General features: G+C 34.5%; 1 protein-coding gene and 1 long non-coding RNA gene across 3 annotated transcripts; both read left to right on the top strand.

The window, feature by feature from the left end:
• The first annotated feature begins 1,375 nt into the window (after positions 1–1,375).
• LOC136221932 (NADPH:quinone oxidoreductase-like) lies at positions 1,376–3,815 on the top strand. The gene is made up of 3 exons (XM_066009411.1): positions 1,376–1,528; positions 1,642–1,836; positions 3,315–3,815. Exons 1-3 carry the CDS (start codon positions 1,432–1,434, stop codon positions 3,617–3,619), a joined length of 597 nt encoding a protein of 198 aa, XP_065865483.1. The 5' UTR covers positions 1,376–1,431; the 3' UTR covers positions 3,620–3,815.
• Positions 3,816–11,867: 8,052 nt separating this feature from the next.
• On the top strand, positions 11,868–15,997 carry LOC136222055 (uncharacterized). Of its 2 annotated transcripts, XR_010685480.1 has the most exons (5): positions 11,868–12,180; positions 12,471–12,512; positions 13,374–13,574; positions 13,721–13,829; positions 15,372–15,997. It is a non-coding gene; the product is annotated as an uncharacterized lncRNA (long non-coding RNA). The 2 variants fall into 2 exon arrangements; XR_010685481.1 differs by lacking the exon at positions 15,372–15,997 and having other exon boundaries at positions 13,721–13,924.
• The last annotated feature ends 5,701 nt before the right edge of the window (positions 15,998–21,698 follow it).

Raw genomic sequence — 21,698 nt, 5'->3', positions numbered from 1 at the left:
AATGCTTTTGTTCATTGTCGCTTAGGCAGTATCTAGGTGGTGTCGAGGCGGAGCCCAAGCGGCTGAAAATCGCCTAGGAGTCGATAAAATGCCTAGAGGGATTAATCGTAAAAAATCTGGACGGATTCTAGATTTCGAGTGCCTAAACGGGATCTAGGCGATCCGGACGGCCTTCGTTTCGAACAGTGATGGGATACTTCAAAAGTTTAAGGGGGGAATCAAATTTTTTGGACAGATTGAGAGGCAAATCATGAATTAAGCCAGCATCTTATCATCTCTCTCCTCTGCCCCTCTCTCTCTATATATATATATATATTAGGGGTGCACATGGTCGGTTAACCAGTCCATTAAGGTTAATTCGGTCGGTTAACCATTTAATCGGTTTTTTAAAAATATTAACCATACACTAGTCCACTAAATTCGGTTAACCACTAATCGGTTAACCAATTATTTTGGTCGGTTAACCTTTTATTTCGGTTTCTAACCATTAGTAAATAAAAATAAAAATAATAAGAGAATTCTAATTTTTATTGTGAGCGCAGAATGGTGGGTCAGTGACAAGTTGAAGAGATTAACAGCAGAGATGGAGATGTATGTGCATTGTGTCTGTGTGGACTATAGACTATGGATTGGACACAACGAGAGTTTTTTGTTTACTCCATTTTCACCTTATGTTTGTCTTTTCATATTAAAAATGAGAGTTTTAGCTATTTGGTTGGAAAAATATTGTTTGTCTTTTATACATGAAAAATAGCTTTTTCCAAAAACATAAAATCTCTGCTTTTTCAAAAGCAAAAAAAAAAAACTATGTTTTTCCAACAACAACCAGAAACAAAAAACTGTAACAACAAACAATAAACAACAGATAAACCAAATGCCCTTAATTTCCCCCTTACAACAACTCTTTACAATATCAAATTACCGTGTTTATTTTTTTGGACTAAAATTATTATTTGTCGTGCTTTACCAACTAAGCCCTATTCAGGTATATTAATTTCACTAATTATCTAATTTGTGACAAATTGGTAATAAGAGTTGAGTCTTTCATCGAAAATAATTAGTGTTTCTTATTAATTTTTTATTATTGACCTTGTATTTATTCTAAGTGGGATAATATACAATTATATACAAATGCAAATAAATATATATTTTAGATGTTTTTAACATTTAATTGATATTTGGTCGGTTTCGATTAACCGCGGTTTTTGAAATACAAAAACCGTAACCGTAACCATCAACCACTATTTTTAAAATTAAAAACCGTACACTGATCCATCGATTTCGGTTAACCTTATTTTCGGTTCGGTCTCGGTTTGGTTTTTCGGTTTTTCGATTTTACGGATTTTTGTGTGCACCCCCAAATATATATATATATAGAATCACAAATTTCAGTACAACAACCAGACAAGACAAACCTGAAAGTCAAAAGCCATGGCGGCCGGAGCTACAGTGAACCCAGTTATCAACGTTGCAGCTATTTGTGGGTCTCTCCGAAAAGCCTCCTACCACCGTGGCCTTCTCCGAGCTGGTACCCACTTCAAATTCTCTCCATTAAAAGCTGTAATCTTCGTAAATTTCGAATCTTTTTCCCGATTTACAAATTTGGGGATTTTGATTTTTTTTTTCTCTAATCTGAATTAGCAATGGAGATAAGCAAGGAATCCATGAATGGCATCAAAATCGAATACATTGATATATCAGCACTTCCGATGCTGAATACCGATCTTGAAGGTGCAGACGGTTCTTTCCCGCCGGTGATTGAAGCTTTCCGGCAAACGATTCGTGAAGCCGATAGCTTCATCTTTGCTTCCCCTGAGTATAACTACTCTGTTACTGGTAATCTAAATCTAGAACTCGACTCTGCAAAGTTTTGATTTTTATGGGTTTAAATGATAATTTTTGATGAAGAATGATGATGAATTTAAAATTTGTGCAATTAATGATGATTTGATTGCTGTAAAGTGGGTTTAATCGTGATTAATTCGTTATTGCATTCTATCATAATTAAGAATCATGATTAGGTAAAAGGTTGACATCAGTGAGAAGCCAAGTGTCTTGTTATTAGGGATGGGTAATATACTTAGGGCTATAAATGACCGGCTCGGATGGTCGGTTCGATAAAATCTCATTTTGACTCTGCTCGATAATACTTGTGTCATTTTATTAGTAACAAATCACAAACATATATTAGGATGTAAAAACAAAAATCATATATGTATACTGTCTTTTGTACGAATTAAACATAAAAATTAAAAAAATTTCACCGAATTTATAAATATGAATCTCCAATTCTATTATTAAATTATAAAAAACATGAAAATCTTTTTTTAGAACGAATTGATATGCAATTGATGCAGAATAAGGAACGAAAATATCCGTGTTTTATAAAATTGACCCAAATTATAACATTAGGGGTAAAATTGCTCTTGACTATCAATATTAGATGTAAAATTGTACTATTTTAAATATTAGGAGTAAAATTGTTACTGACCCCTTTCTAAATAAGAGAAATTATAAAACGGAACTCTTGCTTAGGCTAGAGGCGGAGGCACGGTTTTTAATAGAACTTATAAAATGGAACTCTTGCGTAGGCTAGAGGTGGAGGCACGATGAGGGTGCACCATATGTCGTCGGGAACCACCTCTTATAAGGGTGGTTTAGAGGTGGTTCGCCCCTCTCCACTCCTCATTTGCAAGGTGCTAATTGAACGTCCAACAAATGAAAGGTTGTTTTTTTTGTCTCACTCCAAGTTAAAACGATGTCGTTTTTTCCTTGAGTAGATGCAAAAATATTCTTACACTTACGTGGATTGGGTTTATTCTTGTTTAACCTGTTCATGGACCGGGCTGGGATCAGCACAGCATGCTTTTGTCTAAAATGTTCAATTCAAGTCTAACCCAATCCGCTATTAATTTAGTTGAGTTTTGTTACTCCCGGATCACCTCAGAACTTCTCAACTGATGACATTAACAAGAACACTATATCACTAGAGTTCAAACTCACTTGGAACTGCAATTGAATCTCCAAATATATTATAGGGTTAATACATATATGCCGTGTAGTTACTCGTGTTATCATATATGCACCTATATCAAATAAACAGTCAAATATACCTTCATATTTAACTGTTTATTTATCTGTCGTTAACAATTACGATGTCATATTTAACTGTTTATTTGATATATGGATATGTGATAAAACAGACAAATATAAGGACATATATGTATATTAATCTTAGATTATATAACACGATTATGAGATGCAAATCCGATTTAATAACTGTAAATATCATTATCTTTCTCCAATTTTGTTAGCTCCATTGAAGAATGCAATTGATTGGGCATCAAGACCACCAAACTGCTGGGGAGATAAAGCTGCAGCCATTATAAGTACTGGAGGAGGTTTTGGTGGAGGAAGATCACAATACCATCTTCGTCAAATTGGGGTTTATCTTGACCTTCATTTCATCAACAAACCTGAGTTTTTCTTGAAAGCTTTTGAACCTCCTGCTAAATTTGATAGCCATGGCAATTTGATTGATCCAGAAGCAAAGGAGAAATTGAAACAAGTTCTTGCAAGTTTATATGCATTCACTTTGAGACTCAAAGGAAAATGCTAACACATATTGTGATTCAATTGGAGTTTGATCATTCGTTCGTTTTCGAGTTTGATTTCTAGTGTATTATGCAGAGGATTTGGTAATTTGACGCTGTTTCGTGTCATTGTGAGTCCTTTGATGTTATGAGTACATTACATTTAAGATTCCGGAACTATAATGTTTCAGAGATTAATATAAGATCTATGATTGGCCTTAACTATAAGTTTGAGCTTTTAGTTCAATAGGTTCCATGACATGATATCAGAGCCAGAGTGACCAAGTGGTCCAGGGCATGTGTTGCACGCTGCAAGTTCAAAGGGCATTTACGTGTGGGAGTGTGTCAGAGATTAATATAGAATCTATGATTGGGCCTTAACTATAAGTTCGAGTTTTTAGTTCAATCGGTTCCATGACATAATGAACATCTCACTAACATGATATTGAAATCGAGCTGCTCAATTTTGAGCAGACCAAATTCGGCTCGATTACAGCTCTACACACAATCAAGAAAAGTTCAATTTAGTACTATCAACCAATTAATTTAAGGGTGATTCAAAAAATAACCCATGTATTTGGATAATTCGCAGATTAGAGTTTTTTTTTTTTAAAAGAGCAATGAGGTTGTTGTCCATTTGCAAAATCAAGGATTTTTAGGTTGATCGATGTACCAAAAGTCGACTCAAAGATTGAAAAATATATAAATAAAATTACGGTTTTGATACTTGCATTCTTAAAATATTGGGCATGGGCCGGGCCTGTCAGGCTTTTAATAAAGCCTGATGAGCCCAAGCCCAGCCCAGCCCGCAGGAAATTTAGTCGGGTTCGGGCTGGGCTCGGGCCTAAGATATGAATCCCAAGCCCCACCTGTCCAAGCCCATATATATATATTTAAAAAAATACAATTAAATTTAAAATACTGTACATGAAAAAAAAAAAACGAAATACATACTATTTTATAAATTTGTACAATTATCACACTTTATATAATATCAAAAAAATATCAAAAAAATACAGAACAACATTATTAAATATCAAAAAATATTCAATACATATGCTTTTTAAAGTCCATGCATATAAAATAAAATTAATGCAGAAATAACTAAAAAGAGAACATGATTTGCATGGAGGAGATTAGGTTAAAAGAAAAACTTCAGCAAAAACCTTAAATATTTATATTTATGTTTATAAAATTATATTATTATTTATATTTATATAATATAATAATTTATAATATATATATATGTTATACCGGGCCGGCCGGCCCGGTCCGATGTAAAATTTGTAAAGCTCAAGTCCGCCCAGTTTTTAGCGTATTTATATGGGTTTGGGCCGGGCCGAGCCTGACAGCATTTTTATGTGTCCAATCCCGGCTAAATGGGTCTGGGCCGGGCGGGCTCGCCGGCCCATGCCCAGGTCTATTATAATATGGCCCTATTTGGTAAAGAGCGTTTTGGGATAAAAAGAGAGGTTTTGACCAACTTTAGAGGTTTGACCACTGAAACCGCTAATTGGAGTGTTTAGTGGAGAGAGGTTTGACAGAGAGTTTTGGGATGAAAACGCTAATTTAGAAAAAGCTCTTAAAAGGAGTTTTTTCAATTAGCGTTTTGCAATATTAAAATTAATGGACTTCTTTAACCCTAATAAATAGACTCCATCTTCTCCTGCGCCAAAATTAATGTCCTTATTCGTTTTTTTGCACAAACCGCTATTATCAATCAGCTAATTTTTACCAAACAGGTCTACACAAACAGCTAATCAAATCAGCTAATGTAATCAGCTAACAGCTAATTCCCAAACATGGCCTATAAAAAAGATTATCGGTCATCAAATCAATATGAAATAATAATTTGTTTATTTATCCATTTACATTTCCTAAATAAATGTAGGGAATGTTTGGTTCCGGTTTTTTTGACTTTATGTTTGTCTTTTCATTTTGAAAAAGAGAGTTTTAGGCGTTTGGTTAGACATATTATATCTACTTTTTATAGCTGATAAGTAGCTTTTTAAAAGTAGAAAATCTCTACTTTTTGGAAAAGCAACATTTTCAAACAGTAAACTATAACAGTAAACAACAACAGTAAAATATAGTTTTAAACAATTTTAATTCTTGATTTCTTTTAATATTTTAAGAACGTCAACATTATGCTAATAAAAAGCAAAGTTAAGATGTCATAATGTCTAATTAGAAAATTCAGTCACGAGCGTGATTTACCATAATAGATCCTACTGATATAATACTTTTGTTTGGATTGTCTAAGTTCATATAAATTGGTATTCAAAAAGCACCGTTCCTCCCCGCTATTTTGGAGGCATGATGGCGTGGCGCCTAGTGTGAGTTTTTCTTACGACGATTGAATGTGTATTGCGATGAATGTGCTATGTCTATGGATGTGGTCTTTATAAATTGCTCTTAACTCTATTAGACGCTACGACTACTTAGGGGCAAGTGTACCCCGTCGTTATCAAGTAATAATCCGGTTAAGACCGGGCATCGAATCCACGGGATTTATAATTACAAGTATTAGACGACTCGGTTTCGTATGTTATTTAAGCGGTAATTACTTTGGGGTTAAGTAAGACACAACTACACACTATTCCTCACTATTGGCGACACAGATTTATGTAGCTAAAACTCTATGAAGTGGGATGAATATGATAAGTTATAACAATGATAAATAATGACCCTAAATGTATATGGATAATAGTTTACTCTTGCAAAGACGACCAAGTGTAGTAGAACCGACCCGTGAAGCACTTAGACTACGTGATTCATAGTCAAGGCGTGTCTAATGCGGGAGAATTAGAAACTAGGGCCCGTAAGTTCCGTGGCTTGTCAATTCCTACGGTTTCCGGTTTGTCACTTCCGGTAACGCAACACCTATATAACTCGCTAAAGATAGCCCGAATGGCGGCGGTAATCGCGTTCTCCTACACAATAATCAATTATCAATATCAAAACAAGCAATAAACATTAACACATAAAAGGAAATAGAGATTATAAATCATAAATTATAAATATGGGAAGTGATTAGATGAAATACAACCAAGCCTAGTACATAGGAAGAGTACAAGCTAATTAGCAAGTAAAAAGGGAGAATCCGCCCTTGGAACTAGCTAACCGGACTCAAAGCCGTCTCCTAGGTCGTGGAGGTGGAACTCTCGAGCTTGGTGACGAATGGTGGAACGGAACGTAAATGGAACACCGGAACAATGGACAAGCTCTCGAGGGGGAGAATTTAACTTACAAAATTGTATCTAAATTACAAGGAAAGAAAAGAGTATAGTGTAGCTCTCTAGTATGTAATTGGTATCAAATGAAGTTCAAGAGCTTCTTATTTATAGACATCAAGCAAGGGCAGGTTTGTAATTTCACTAGGCACAAGTATGGAGCAACATTATTTGGTGCAGAAATCCCATGATACGCCCCGCGTAAGTTGGTCTACGCCCCGCGTAAATGCCCATTCCGTCAGAAATCTTCTGCATGTGGACCAATTCGTTGTCTTGTTGACTCAAGTACGCCCTGCGTAGAGGATTGTACGCCCCGCGTGTCTGAGTCTCTGGAGTTTTATAGCATGAATTGGTGCCTTTACGCCGTACGTAGCTGAAGTACGCCCCGCGTAAAAGAGTCTCTGATCTTTTTATGTTGAAGAACTGCCTTTTACGCCCCGCGTATATAGTGGTACGCCCCGCGTAGGTATAGTTGACTCTCGGAGACAATGCAGTCTGACTTTCAGGATTAGGTCAATTATTGCCGACATGTGTCATACGCCCCGCGTAGTGTGTCATACGCCCCGCGTATGCTGAGTCAGTTCCACATGGTGCCTGCGGATAAGGCAATTATTTCTGGCACAATGTTTTACGCCCCGCGTACAGGATAATACGCCCCGCATATTGAGTGGATTTTTGCTCCTTTCTCGTACCTGAAATACAAATCTTGAGAGCCGATTTAGCTTGACGTTTTTATTTCCTAAACTAATCAAAAACGAGGAAAATAAACTAAAAGTACGAGATTTATTTTTATTTCTTTATTTATCAAAAACACTTTATTTTTGTAATTAAACTTATTTATTTTATCCGAAATCATCCCGTAAATCACGCTAAAAGATAGGGGTAAAATACCCCTATCAAGGCACGATAATTATACCCTTCAATCCACTTTCTGATTTGACCATTCAAATCATATAGTAGAATTGAAGATATTAGTAGACGACCTGAATGACTAAATGAATTTGATCATTTATCTTACATTTATCGGCAGAATTTTAAAATTGGCCTAATGCTTCATCCGTCTCTTAACTTGTCCAAATTTGTCATTTTACCTCTTAACTCATCGAATGTCCTATTTACTCCTTTAACTCTATAAAAATGGTATTTCTCACCCCCTTAATTAGTCCAAATTGGTCATTTTATCCCACAAACTCATCAAATCCCCTATTTACCTCATTGACTCCATAAAAGTGGTATTTCTCACCCCTTATGATCCTACGTAGCAGTAACTTTTTGTGTATGTGCGCAACAAATTGGGCACTAACGGTAACAAAAAAATTTATAAAAATCTCCGAAATCTAACATCCAAATCCCTAGTTTCTATTTCTTTCCCAATTTCCCTTCTTTCTTCTTCATTCCTATTGAATATAATCTTTTATATTCCTATTCTATCTCATTCATTACACGATTTATTGGTTAAGTATTTTGTTCTTCATTTGCAATTCGAATCTTTTCCATTAATTTGGAAATTTCAGCTCCAAATCCTGTCATGGCAAGCGATAAAGTATGCTATTGTGGTGAAATGACTGATCCGAAGGTTTGTTGAAAAGCTCCATATCATGGGAGACGTTTCTTTGGCTGCCCAAATTATGGGGTAAGTAATTATGTGATTAATCTCTAATTGATAGTTAATCTAATTGAACGTTTACACGGTGAAGATTTATGTTGTTAATCTATAATTGATAGTTATACAATCTCTAATTGCAGGGTGACGATTTCTGTGATTTTTTTATTTATTTATAAAGACGATTTTTATGGTTATTTTAAATTGTTTGGTTACTTTTTTTTTCTGTTTATTTTAGTTCAACAAAATTAAAATTTGAAACTTCGGCTTGTGAACGTTATAATGATGGGCCTGAATGTCTGGTCCAATAGGCCTAATCTTGGGCTTGGCCTCAAATGATAAGAAATAAAGAAGGGAAAATTACACAAAAATTTATATTTTAAACACTATTTATAATTATGTCTGTCATAATTTTGGATTATGTCAAATTAGTAAAATCAGCACTTTTAATATATTTTAAAGATTATAATTTATAAATTAAAAGTATAGAATATATTTTATAGGGTTCATGATTTATGAATTTGAGTCTAAATTTTTTAAATTATGGTGTAAAATTATAATATATAGAGAATAATGACATATTAAGAATTAACTTTAGTGATATGATTTAGTTGTAATTTTGTACTTAATTATGATATTCATGTATTGACCCAATAAAGAAAGCATGCAATTTCTAGTTGTTAATGGGCATTACATCTATTTGGGCCCCAATCTAAAGCTTTAAGGTGAATTAAGATCCTAAACTATCAAAATCATCAATTAGATTTCTAAACTAAGCAAAAATCTTCAATTGTATCCCCATCATATCGTAAAATAAAACACTTTAACTATTTGATATAGACTGTAATAATCTACGTGTTGATTCAAAATGAGTTTGAGAAAAAGAGTCTGAAATTGTTCAACCAAATGATTTTCGATAAAGCCTCAATTGAGAATTTTTGTTTAAAATGATGACTTAATTGATGATTTTTTATTAGTTCAGGAACCTAATTGATGATTTTGATAGTTTAAGGTCCTAATTAATTTTGAAACCTTAGTTTATTGAGCCAAAATGGGTTCTATGCCTTGTTAATTCATAACTATGGGCTCGTTTGGTTCACGGAATAGATGAGGAATAGAATAGCATATTCCTAAAGAATAGCTATTCCCACATTTGGTTGATTTTTTTTTATGGAATAGCTATTCCATGGAATCCCTATTCCTTGATTTCATGGAATAGTTATTCTTCAATTTAGGTTAGGAATAGCCTATTCCTAATATTATATTTTTGTAATTTACAAAATTATCCTCCATTAAATCCTTAATCTTCTCTCTAATCACTTTCCCAAATCTTATAAATTTTGGTCAATCCATAATTTATATCATATATAATGTGAAAAATGGAAAAATGATGAAAACGTTAAAAAATGTAAAAATACGAAAAATATGAAACACGAAAAATGTGAAAATGTTACAAACACGAGAATATGCAAAAAATAAAAAACACGAAAAACATGAAAACGTGAACAAATGCGAAAAACACGAAGACGCAAAAAAAAGGCAAACACACGAAAAACACAAAATAGGAATAGCGCGAAAAAGTGACAAAACACGAAATATTAAAAAACGTGAAAAATAAAAACACGAAAATAAAAAAAATACGAAAAATGCTAAAACACAAAAACGTGACAATATGTGAAAAACATGAAAATGCGAAAACGCAAACAAAACACGAAAATGTTAAAAACAAAAAAATATGAAAAAATACGAAAAACATGGGAAAACGTGAATAACACAAAAAAGTAACAAAATACGAAAAATACAAAAACGCGAAAAAAAAACAAAAAGGGGAAAAACCGAAAAACTAAAACGTGAAAAATCGAAAAAATGCAAAATAAAACACAATAACATGACAAAACGTGAACAAACAGAAAAAACAAGAAAACTTGGGAAACACGAAAAAACATAAAAAAAACGTTATAAACGCATTTTTCGTGTTTTTCGATTTTTTCACGTTTTTCATTTTTTTTTCACATTTTCATGTTTTCCACTTTTTTCATGTTTTTTTTTTTATTTTTACGGTTTGCACATTTTTTTGTGTTTTTTCATATTTTGTGTGTGTGTGTGTTTTTTTTTTTTTGTGTTAACACGTTTATATGTTTTCGCGTTTTCACCATTTTCCACTTTTATCTCTTTTTTTTTCTTTTTTTTGTGTTTTTAATGTTTTTTTTTGCGCTTTTACATTTTGTTTTTTTACCTCTCTTTTTTCGTGTTTTTACAATTTTTCCGTTTTCATGTTCTTATTGTTTTTTCGTTTTTAATGTATTTTTCGTGTTTTTTTCGTCTTTCGTGTTTCCCATTTTTCTATTTTTTATATATTTTTTAAAATAATATATATTAAATATTTGAACAATTTATAGTAAAAAATTAAAATTTTAAAAGAAATAAGAAATTACATTTGAGGATAATAATGTCTTTTTAATAAAAAAATTATATATTCCATTCTACCTTATTCCACCAACCAAACATAGGAATAGTAATTCCTAAAAATTTCTATTCCATTCTTTGCTATTCTATTCCTTTGGAATAACCATTCTATTCCATTCCATTCTATTCCGCGAACCAAACGGCACCTATAAATGGTAAATTACATGCATGAACTCTCAACTTTGCTGAACTTTCAATGTGGCTTCTAGATTTCAAAATATAATATTACGACTCATGAACTTTGCACTTTAATAACAGTATGACCCATTTCACTCTAATAGTATATAATTCTCCATTGTAGAGCTAGCGAAAATGATGTTCTAAAAAACTTTAACTCTTGGATCTTTTGGTTTTGAGATCTTTTTGGTGTTATTTGGTTATGGGAGAGAAAATAGTTGTTTAGAGAGAGAAATCTATAAAAATGGTGATTTGGAAAAAAAAATAATAGTTTCAAATAAAATATGATTATGAACCATTTTAATTCTTGGATTTTTTACAATTTAAGATCCACATCATCCATTTTAACAAAAGGAGTCATAATATTTGTAAAATATAAAATTCATGGGACATAATATCTAATAAAAGAAAAGTTAAAGGGTCATTAGTGTATTTTACCCTAAATATAAGTATACAAATTCCATTTACAAAAAAGCCCTCATACAATGTTAGAGATTAATATAAAAGAGTTAGATTTTTATCTTAATCTTTTAATTCAATTCTTTAAACGATATCAAATAGACTTAAACAAATTACCGTTAATTTTTTTAAATATATAGTCTCCCAGCTCCTAAGCCTATATATATTTATATCTATTACTATTATAAAAGAAGGAACCTAAGTGACACATGTCAAACTAATAATAGTTTAGTTGATGTGTAAATTTTATAGAATTTGTAGTTAATTTATCAATGGCGTTCTCCTTCTCCCTCATTATTCTTTAAACAGTTATCTATTCATAAAGTTTCTCTCACTTCTATTATCTCAACCCTCACTCAACTGTTTATCCCTCTTAATCTCTCTCTCTCTCAACTGCTATCTCCCTCTCTCTATACGCACCTTAATGTTCACCAGCCTCAACTTTTGTTTTTGAAACACACCAGCCTCAACTTGATTTTTTAAGATACCTTTTCTCCATTTTCTGATTTGCATGTCTTCTTCTTCCTCGAACCAAGGTTTACCAGTTCCAAATTTGATGTTCCTTGCTACAAATTTATGTCTATCTAACACGTGATTATATTTTCTTTTTAGTTGAGGTCTCTGTTTTCTAGGGCCTTTCCACGGATTGGTAAAGCACTCTTCTAACCTCTTTCATCAATATAGTCCGTAGAATTTTAGACATTGATTTTCAGATTTTTTTCCCCATTATCAGTAAGCGTTTCGATGGTTTTCTTTACATCTTATCTTTCCGTTGTTGATTTTGAATTCGTTCTAACCTCCTGTCTCTCTCACTTTTTCTCATTATTTTTGGGTTGCTATCAAATTTCTTCTCTTCCATTTGACAAGTTAAGCCGATTTTGATTTCCTTCTCCCTCTCTCTTTTCATCACAGAAGGCTAATTGGTTGCCTTTATTTTAGGTTTTGAAATTGCTTCTTGGGAATGCACTATGCATGCATCAGGTGAGTTTCTCTTTCAATTCTATTTTCTTTTTTGTTTTATGTCTTGATTTTATTGAAAGTTTATGAACTCTGTTATGTTTTTTGTTTTTTGTTTTTGAAAAATGAGCTCTGTTATTTTGGTATGCATATGATGGTTCTATTTTAAATTGATTCTAATGTGTTACATCTTTGTTCTCAGGTCTTTTAAGCTTTAAGACTTTCATGTTTGCTTTAAGACTTTCATGTTTTTAACTGTATTTTGTGTCAACTATTTGGTATTAAACTCATGAAACATGTTTCAACTATTTGGGATTAAACTCATGAATCACTATATTTCTCTACAATTTATGTTTGCATTATTTTTCATGAATGAAAGGTAAATTTTGTCCTAAGCATATGATTTTCTATTAAGGACACTGAAATTTTTGCCATATTTGGTATGGTAAAATTACCACAACTGTGTGCATATGGATTACTGATTTCAAGTTGTGACTTTATTTTTGAGAATTTTTAATGTATTATAAATTCTTAGCTTAACTTTGGCATTTGTTCATTTGTTTAGTCATTCTCCATACCATTTGGAGCAGTTGATTGTTACATTGTTGCAAAATTTACGTGAACATGCGATGCTACTAATTTTTTTGGCTGTGGTCCTATGTGCAATTTTTATAGATTATTAAGTTATTAAAATTGTGATATTCCATCGTTCTAAACTGTCTTCCTAGAAAATAGCGGATAAACAACAATTTGAACTCTTTACTAATTACTTTCAAAAAAAGAACTCTCTACTAATTAAACCAGAACCACTGTTAAAGAGCAATTGAAAACTCAAATTGACTAAAACCACTCTTCACTTTTCACCATGGTTCACTTCGGTCGAAGCTTCAATGAACCTGCTTAGGCAGGAGCTAAGACGGAATCAGCAGCGGATTAACCTGAGTATTGATATGGAGCTAAAAGGGAAGAAAAGAGAGACATGCCAGCCCGAGTGATATGGGTCTTTGCACTAACTCAGAAAGAGAAAGAGCACATCCGGTATAGGAAGGACTCCTTACAGGAACACAAGAAAACAACATATATCAAGTACGGTATTGCTGCACTTTTTTAATATTAATATTGTGATTGGTTTCATGGTGCTCTTCATAGATATGAAAAAAATATTACGGGTTTCCTTATGATTTGAAGTTCAGCAGAAGATTCTGATAATTACATTATTATTTTGTGTTCAGGAAGGATCAGGCTGCACTTCGTGTTGTTTTACTTGCTTTTAGTTCTTGCTTTTATATAATGGTATTATGAGGGTTAAAAACTCAAATTAGATGGACACAATATATCCAGGTACTTATTACATATTTTTTGTATTTGGGATTTACCTAAACTATAATTTTTTTGTATTATGAGGGTTCATTCATGGGATTGTTTCAACTTCCAAATCCCTATTAGGTAATTTTTATTGCCTTTTTTTTTTGCAATTTTAGTTTATGGAAAGCATGGTCTTCCAACTTTAGACCTTTTATCTCATCAATAACCAAGTTGTTTGAACAATTGAATATGGTGATTCTAACTAAAATATTAATTTTAAGCTATTTTCCATTAAGGAAATCCATTTTAATGCATTTGATGCTCTTGCAGACTGGAAGCATGAAGCTTTCCCACTTATTGCTGCAAGGTTCAACCTCTTTAGCTATTTTTACTTTAACTATACCAACAACTTTTTTTAACAATATCTATTATGTTGTCCTAAATGAAGATTATGATTTTTTGACCGTCTTTTTATCAAATTTAAATTTTAAAACATTAAAAATGTTTATCTTAATATTTTCATATAATTTAATTTAAAACTCTAGAATACTCTCTATGTAGTGTTATAGAAATTTTTACGAAATATTTCAAATATATATATTATTTTTATATTTAGGGAGGATATTTCCTAGGAATATTATATATTTTTGGTATAATCTTACAATATTTGTGTATATATAAAAGGAAAAACAAAATTAAAAGGAGGGGAACATAAAAATTGATATACATTATTACATTTTCGTTATATGCTGATGCTGCTGTATATATCAAATAAAAACATTGGTAAAATGCCAGAAAGTTTCCTACTATTTGATTTTTTTAAGATATTATTAGGTATTTTATATATTGTAATTGTAATTTTCTTAATATGCATTTTACCAATTAATTTTTTTTAAGTCGATATAAACAATTAGATTATGATTATGATTTATATTAATATATGTAAATAAATTGTCAATTCCGTGCATTGCACGGGGTTAAAGCTAGTATATATTAAAAGCAGGATACTAAGGATGCTAATTTGGCAGAATTTTAGAATTTAAGGCTGATATGGCATTCTCTCCATTTTTTAGAATTTTAGTTATTTTTAAGATTACTGAAACTTTTTTTTCTCTCTTTCTTTCCTAAACTACTTTTCCCACCACCGAGGTGCTTCTCCTCTTTAATAAATCTGCTTCTAAAATGGTGATAGAAACCACTCTCAACCCTTCTATCTCTTATTGATCAGGCTTTCTTTTTCTCACGATCTTATGCTTTATGAACGGGTTCTAATTATAACCCACGTTCCTTTCTCTTTTATCTTCGACTCAATTCTTTTCCCTTCATCATCGATTCAGATAATCAGCGACTCCAACATCGAGTTATGATTTCCCTTATATAATCTGCACTTATTTCTTTCTTGGTGAGTTAGATTTATCTTTTTTTTTTTCGCTTTCTATCGTTGATCTGATGGTTATTAATCTTCATTGGGTTTTCTTATGAAGAATTCTAATTTTTGCAGATTTCATTATCTGGGTAAGAAATTTTAGATCTTTTTGTTAATTTCCTCTTTCATAATTGGTTTTTTTAATTCTAAAGTCTTTCAGATGTTCTGGATGATTTGGCTTATGAAGTTCTTCGGCAAAAAGTGGAGATTGAGAACATGGCGCAAGCACAGATACGAAACAGTGATGTTATTACATGGATATATATATCTGTTGGGCTTTTCTGACCCATGAGGAGCCCAATTAGGGTTAGGCCCATACTTTAACCCTAGGAGTATATAAGGGTAAGTTTAAGAGTGTTTTTCCAACCTAATTTTCGGCCACCACAAAAGAAAGGAGAAAGTGAAAGTCCATTCTTCTTCCATTTCGTCCAGCCACACGAAATTGCCCATAGCCGGAGATTGAACCGTTGGATCGTCGTGAAATTTGGACAAGAGCTTCTTAACACCTGTTCGCTTGTTTTCACCGGAGCGATCGTCGTTCGGAGGCTTGGAAGACCAGTTCGTACCAGGGGAAGATTGTAGTCAGATTTGTGACTTCTTTGAGGTTCTTCTTTTCTTTTGTGTTGTGATTGATTCCATACTTCTTGAGGGAAAATTCCAAGATTGTATGTTGATTGTGTATGCCTCTAGTGTTATCTAGGGATGAACTTGTGTATTGCCCATTATTATTTGATATAGTGGAAGGTTTAAGCGGACTACGGTCCCCGTGGTTTTTACTCCTTGCATTGAGGGGGTTTTCCACGTAAAAATCGTGTTTGTTCTTTGTGTTTGTGTGGCTGCCATTTAACTACTATTGTTGCTTCATTGTGTTTGGTTGTTGCTCTACTAATTAGTTTCCTCATAGATTCATTCAAGTCGGGAAAGGATTAATAACGAAGGTTAATTCCGCATTATTGTTGTTACCGTTGTTGGTCCGTTTTTCCCATCAGATTGGTATCAGAGCTTGGCTATTGTTGTTGTTGGATTTGTTTGAATGATGGAGGCTAATACAAGTAGAATGGTGAATTTAAATGGTTCAAATTACCATGTCTGGAAAGGGAAAATGGAGGACCTTCTTTATGTGAAGGATTATTATCTGCCAGTGTTCAGTAAAGATAGGCCTGAGGGTAAGTCAGAGTCTGAGTGGACTATTTTGCATAGTCAGGTCTGTGGTTGTATCAGACAATGGGTGGATGATAATGTTTTGAATCATATTAGTGGAGAAGCAAATGCACAGGAGTTGTGGAACAAGCTTGAGCAGTTGTATGCTCGAAAGACAGGGAATAACAAGTTGTTCTTGATAAAGCAGATGATGAATTTGAAGTACCGGGATGGGGCTCCTTTGTCAGATCACTTGAATGCTTTTCAGGGAATCATAAATCAGCTTTCTGGAATGGGGATCAAGTTTGAAGAGGAGGTACAGGCTTTATGGCTCCTTGGCACATTACCAGACTCTTGGGAGACGTTTAGAACGTCATTGTCTAACTCTGCACCAAATGGGATTATTTCCATGGAATTGGCTAAGGGAAACATGTTGAATGAAGAGATTAGAAGAAAGTCACAAGATTCCTCTTCACAATCAGATGTCTTAGTCACAGAGAGGCAGGGGAGAAGTCAGAGCAGAGGTCCGAGTAACAGAGGGAAACATCGCAGCAGTTCCAGGGGTAAGTTTGCCAATGTTGAGTGCTACCATTGTGGCAAGAAAGGGCATACCAAAAGATACTGCATACAGCTGAAGAAAGACAACAAGAAGAGTGCTGAAAACAATCAGAAGAAAGATGACAGTGGTAATGAGAAAGCTGAGGTAAATGCTACTACTGATAATTTCCTGATTTGTGGTGATTGTGATGTTATTAATGTTGCCTATGATGATTCGAGTTGGGTTGTTGATAGTGGTGCTGCATGTCATGTTACATCACGTAAAGATTTTTACTCATCCTACACACCAGGTGATCATGGTGATGTTCATATGGGTAATAATGGAAAATCAAAGGTTGTTGGTATTGGAGAAGTCTGTTTGAAGTTTGACACTGGAATGGAGGTGGTTTTACATAATGTGAAACATGTTCCAGATATGAGAATGAATTTGATTTCTACAGGCTTGCTTGATGATGATGGTTACCACAACAACTTTGGTAATGGTCAATGGAAGCTCACTCGAGGGTCTTTAGTTGTGGCAAGAGGAAGTAAGCACTCTAAGTTGTACATGGCACTTCCAAAGATCTCCAAGAGCATTGTTAATGCAATGGAGAATTATGATGTGGTTGACTTGTGGCATAAAAGACTTGTTCATATGAGTGAAAAGGGCATGTCTATTTTTTCAAAGAAGAAGAAGCTATCTAGGTTGAAGAATATACAATTGAAGAAATGTTCTGACTGCTTGGCTGGTAAATAGACCAGAGTTTCATTTAAGAGTCATCCTCCTCACAGGAAGGAGAAGATACTTGATCTGGTTCATTCCGATGTGTGTGGTCCTATGTCAACTAGGACAATTGGTGGTTCTCTCTATTTTGTTACATTCATCGATGATTATTCAAGGAAGATGTGGGTGTACACCTTGAAGACAAAAGATCAAGTGTTAGATGCTTTCAAGCAGTTTCAAGCATTAGTTGAGAGACAGACTGGGAAGAAGCTCAAGTGTATCCGTTCAGATAATGGAGGTGAGTATATAGGCCCCTTTGATGCTTATTGTAGAGAGCAGGGTATTCGGCACCAAAAGACTCCTCCAAAGACTCCACAGTTGAATGGCTTAGCAGAACGGACCAACAGGACTCTAGTTGAAAAAGTCAGATGCATTTTGTCTCATGCAGGGTTGCCTAGATCTTTTTTGGGTGAAGCTTTGAGTACTGTGGTACATGTACTAAATCTTACACCTAGTGTTCCTTTGCAATTTGATGTTCCTGATAGGGTATGGAGCGGCAAAGATGTTTCTTATGATCATTTACGTGTCTTTGGATGCAAGGCTTTTGTGCATATTCCCAAAGATGAGAGATCTAAGCTTGATGTGAAGACTAGGCAGTGTGTGTTCATTGGCTATGGACAAGACGAGTTGGGTTACAAGTTGTATGATCCAATTCAGAAGAAAATTGTGAGAAGCCGAGATGTTATCTTTGTGGAAGATCGGACTTTGAAAGATGTTGAGAAGGCAGAGTCAGTTCCTCAGCATATTGATGATCTTCTTGATGGGGTTGAGACAGCTCCTCAGCAGACAGATGGCCTTATTGACTTGGATCCAGTTCCTCCTCGACATATTGATGTAGGAGATGGTGTTCAGAATGATGACCAACAGGGTATTGATGATGTTGATGCTCCAGAACAGGATGAGATGGATGAGATTATCCATGAGGAGTTACCAGTACCAGATGTTCCACCATTTGTTCCACTTAGGCGGTCTATCAGAGATTGTCATCCTTCCACCAAGTATCCTGCAGATGAGCATGTGTTATTGACTGATGGGGGAGAACCCGAGAGTTATGCAGAAGCTATAGAAGATGAGCACAAGAAAGAGTGGATTGATGCCATGCAAGATGAGATGAAGTCCTTGTATGAGAATAATACTTTTGAGTTGGTGAACTTGCCTAAGGGAAAGAGAGCTTTGAAGAACAGGTGGGTGTTCAGAAAGAAGCAAGAAGAGAACTCTTCACAGCCACGGTACAAAGCTAGATTGGTGGTTAAAGGATTCAGTCAAAAGAAAGGTATTGACTTTGATGAGATATTTTCTCCAGTTGTGAAAATGGCATCTATCAGAGTTGTTCTCAGTTTAGCAGCTAGTCTTGATTTGGAGGTTGAGCAGATGGATGTCAAGACTGCATTTCTCCATGGTGACTTAGATAAGGAGATTTACATGGAGCAGCCTGAAGGGTTTCAGGTGAAAGCAAAAGAGGGGTATGTGTGTAGACTTCAGAAAAGTCTATATGGTTTGAAGCAAGCACCAATGCAGTGGTACATGAAGTTTGAGTCAGTTATGGGAGAGCAAGGCTACCGGAAGACTACTTCAGATCACTGTGTTTTTGTTCAGAGGTTTGGCCATGATGACTTTGTTATTTTATTGCTTTATGTTGATGACATGTTAATTGTTAGCAAGAATGCTGGAAGAATTGCCCAGTTGAAGAAAGAGTTAAGCAAGTCTTTTGCTATGAAAGACTTAGGGCCAGCAAAACAGATTCTTGGCATTAAGATTAGCAGGGATAGAGTTTCCAAGAAATTGCACATGTCACAGGAGAAGTACATTGAAAAGGTGCTTTGCAGATTCAATATGGATAAAGCTAAAGTGGTTTGTTCTCCTCTTACTACCGACTTTAAGCTCACTGGAAAAGATTGCCCTTCTACGGAGAAAGAGAAGGAAGAGATGGATAGAGTTCCATATGCCTCAGCAGTAGGAAGTTTGATGTATGCTATGGTGTGTATACGGCCTGATATAGCTCATGTAGTAGGTGTTGTTAGCCGTTATATGTCAAATCCGGGTAGGAAGCATTGGGAAGCAGTTAAGTGGATATTCAGATATCTACAGGGTACTTCCAAATTGGGTCTTACATTTGGAAATGGGAAGCCAATGCTTGTTGGGTACACGGATTCTGATATGGCAGGAGATAAGGATAACCTGAGGTCTACTTCTGGTTATTTGATGACTTTTGCAGGGGGAGCTGTGTCATGGCAATCAAGATTACAGAAATGTGTTGCACTTTCTACAACAGAGGCAAAGTATATAGCAGCAACGGAAGCAGGTAAGGAGATTTTGTGGTTGAAAAGGTTTGTGCAAGAGCTTGGCTTTAAACAGAAACGGTATGTGATTCTTTGTGATAGTCAAAGCGCGATTCATCTTGCTAAAAACTCTACTTACCATGCTCAAACAAAGCATATTGATGTGAGGTATCATTGGATTAGAGATGCTCTTGAAGAATGGATGTTTGAACTTGACAAAGTTCATACCGATGATAATGGTTCTGATATGTTGACAAAGGCTTTAGCAAGGGAGAAGCTAAAGGTGTGTTGCTCTATCGCCGGGATGGCAGATTCCTCCTCATAGTCAGAAATGGGGAGATTTGTTGGGCTTTTCTGACCCATGAGGAGCCCAATTAGGGTTAGGCTCATGCTTTAACCCTAGGAGTATATAAGGGTAAGTTTAAGAGTGTTTTTCCAACCTAATTTTCGGCCACCACAAAAGAAAGGAGAAAGTGAAAGTCCATTCTTCTTCCATTTCGCCCAGCCACACGAAATTGCACATAGCCGGAGATTGAACCGTTGGATCGTCGTGAAATTTGGACAGGAGCTTACTAACACCTGTTCGCTTTTTTTCACCGGAGCGATCATCGTTCGGAGGCTTGGAAGACCAGTTCGTACCAGGGGAAGATTGTAGTCAGAGTTGTGACTTCTTTGAGGTTCTTCTTTTCTTTTGTGTTGTGATTGATTCCATACTTCTTGAGGGAAAATTCCAAGATTGTATGTTGATTGTGTATGCCTCTAGTGTTATCTAGGGATGAACTTATGTATTGCCCATTATTATTTGATATAGTGGAAGGTTTAAGCGGACTACGGTCCCCGTGGTTTTTACTCCTTGCATTGAGAGGGTTTTCCACGTAAAAATCGTGCTTGTTCTTTGTGTTTGTGTGGCTGCCATTTAACTACTATTGTTGCTTCATTGTGTTTGGTTGTTGCTCTACTAATTAGTTTCCTCATAGATTCATTCAAGTCGGGAAAGGATTAATAACGAAGGTTAATTCCGCATTATTGTTGTTACCGTTGTTTGTCCGTTTTTCCTATCAGATCTTCCAAATTTGGTTCAATGATTTAAAATTGGGATCACTTAGAGAGGTAAGGATTTTCTTCCTGAATGACTTTTTTATTCTCATTTATTCACATCTTTTACTGCAGATCGCATCTCATTCTAAGGTTTCTCTGAAAAACAAAAATATATTTTCTAGATTTCCTCATATGCATGTCATTTCCTCGACTGTGATTTATGTTTTGTTCATGGTGAAATGGTGCAGGTATATCATTTTCCTTTTGTTAGCATAGGGATTGAGAGAACTTTATTGTTTCATCAAAGTGAAAGAATAAATATATTTACATATATGAGGTTCTAGACATCTTATTAGACCTTTGATATATATTATGTTATTCTGATTGGGCTCTCTACTGTCTGCTTTTGGAAGGTCTCTATGTTTTTGTTTCAAATTATTTTATCCTCTTTGTCTGGTTATTGTTTCAGAGGAGGGCCTATAAGTGAAGCTCCATTGGATCCTGGAGATGTTCATGTTCGAGTCAGTAACACATTTGGAAGATCTGCTGGTTCAGGCTCCCCTGACTTTCACCAGGTATAGCATATAACTTCAGTTTAGAAGCTTTACCAATAGCCTATATAAAACACTATGTTTATTGCTCCTTATAAATGTTTCACTAACTGAAAATAATCTTATATTTCGTTGTGGGCAATTATTTAA

Source organism: Euphorbia lathyris, chromosome 3 (assembly GCF_963576675.1).
Source record: "Euphorbia lathyris chromosome 3, ddEupLath1.1, whole genome shotgun sequence".
In the NCBI taxonomy this organism is placed as follows: Eukaryota; Viridiplantae; Streptophyta; class Magnoliopsida; order Malpighiales; family Euphorbiaceae; genus Euphorbia; species Euphorbia lathyris.
This window is presented reverse-complemented; position numbering and strand designations above follow the sequence as displayed.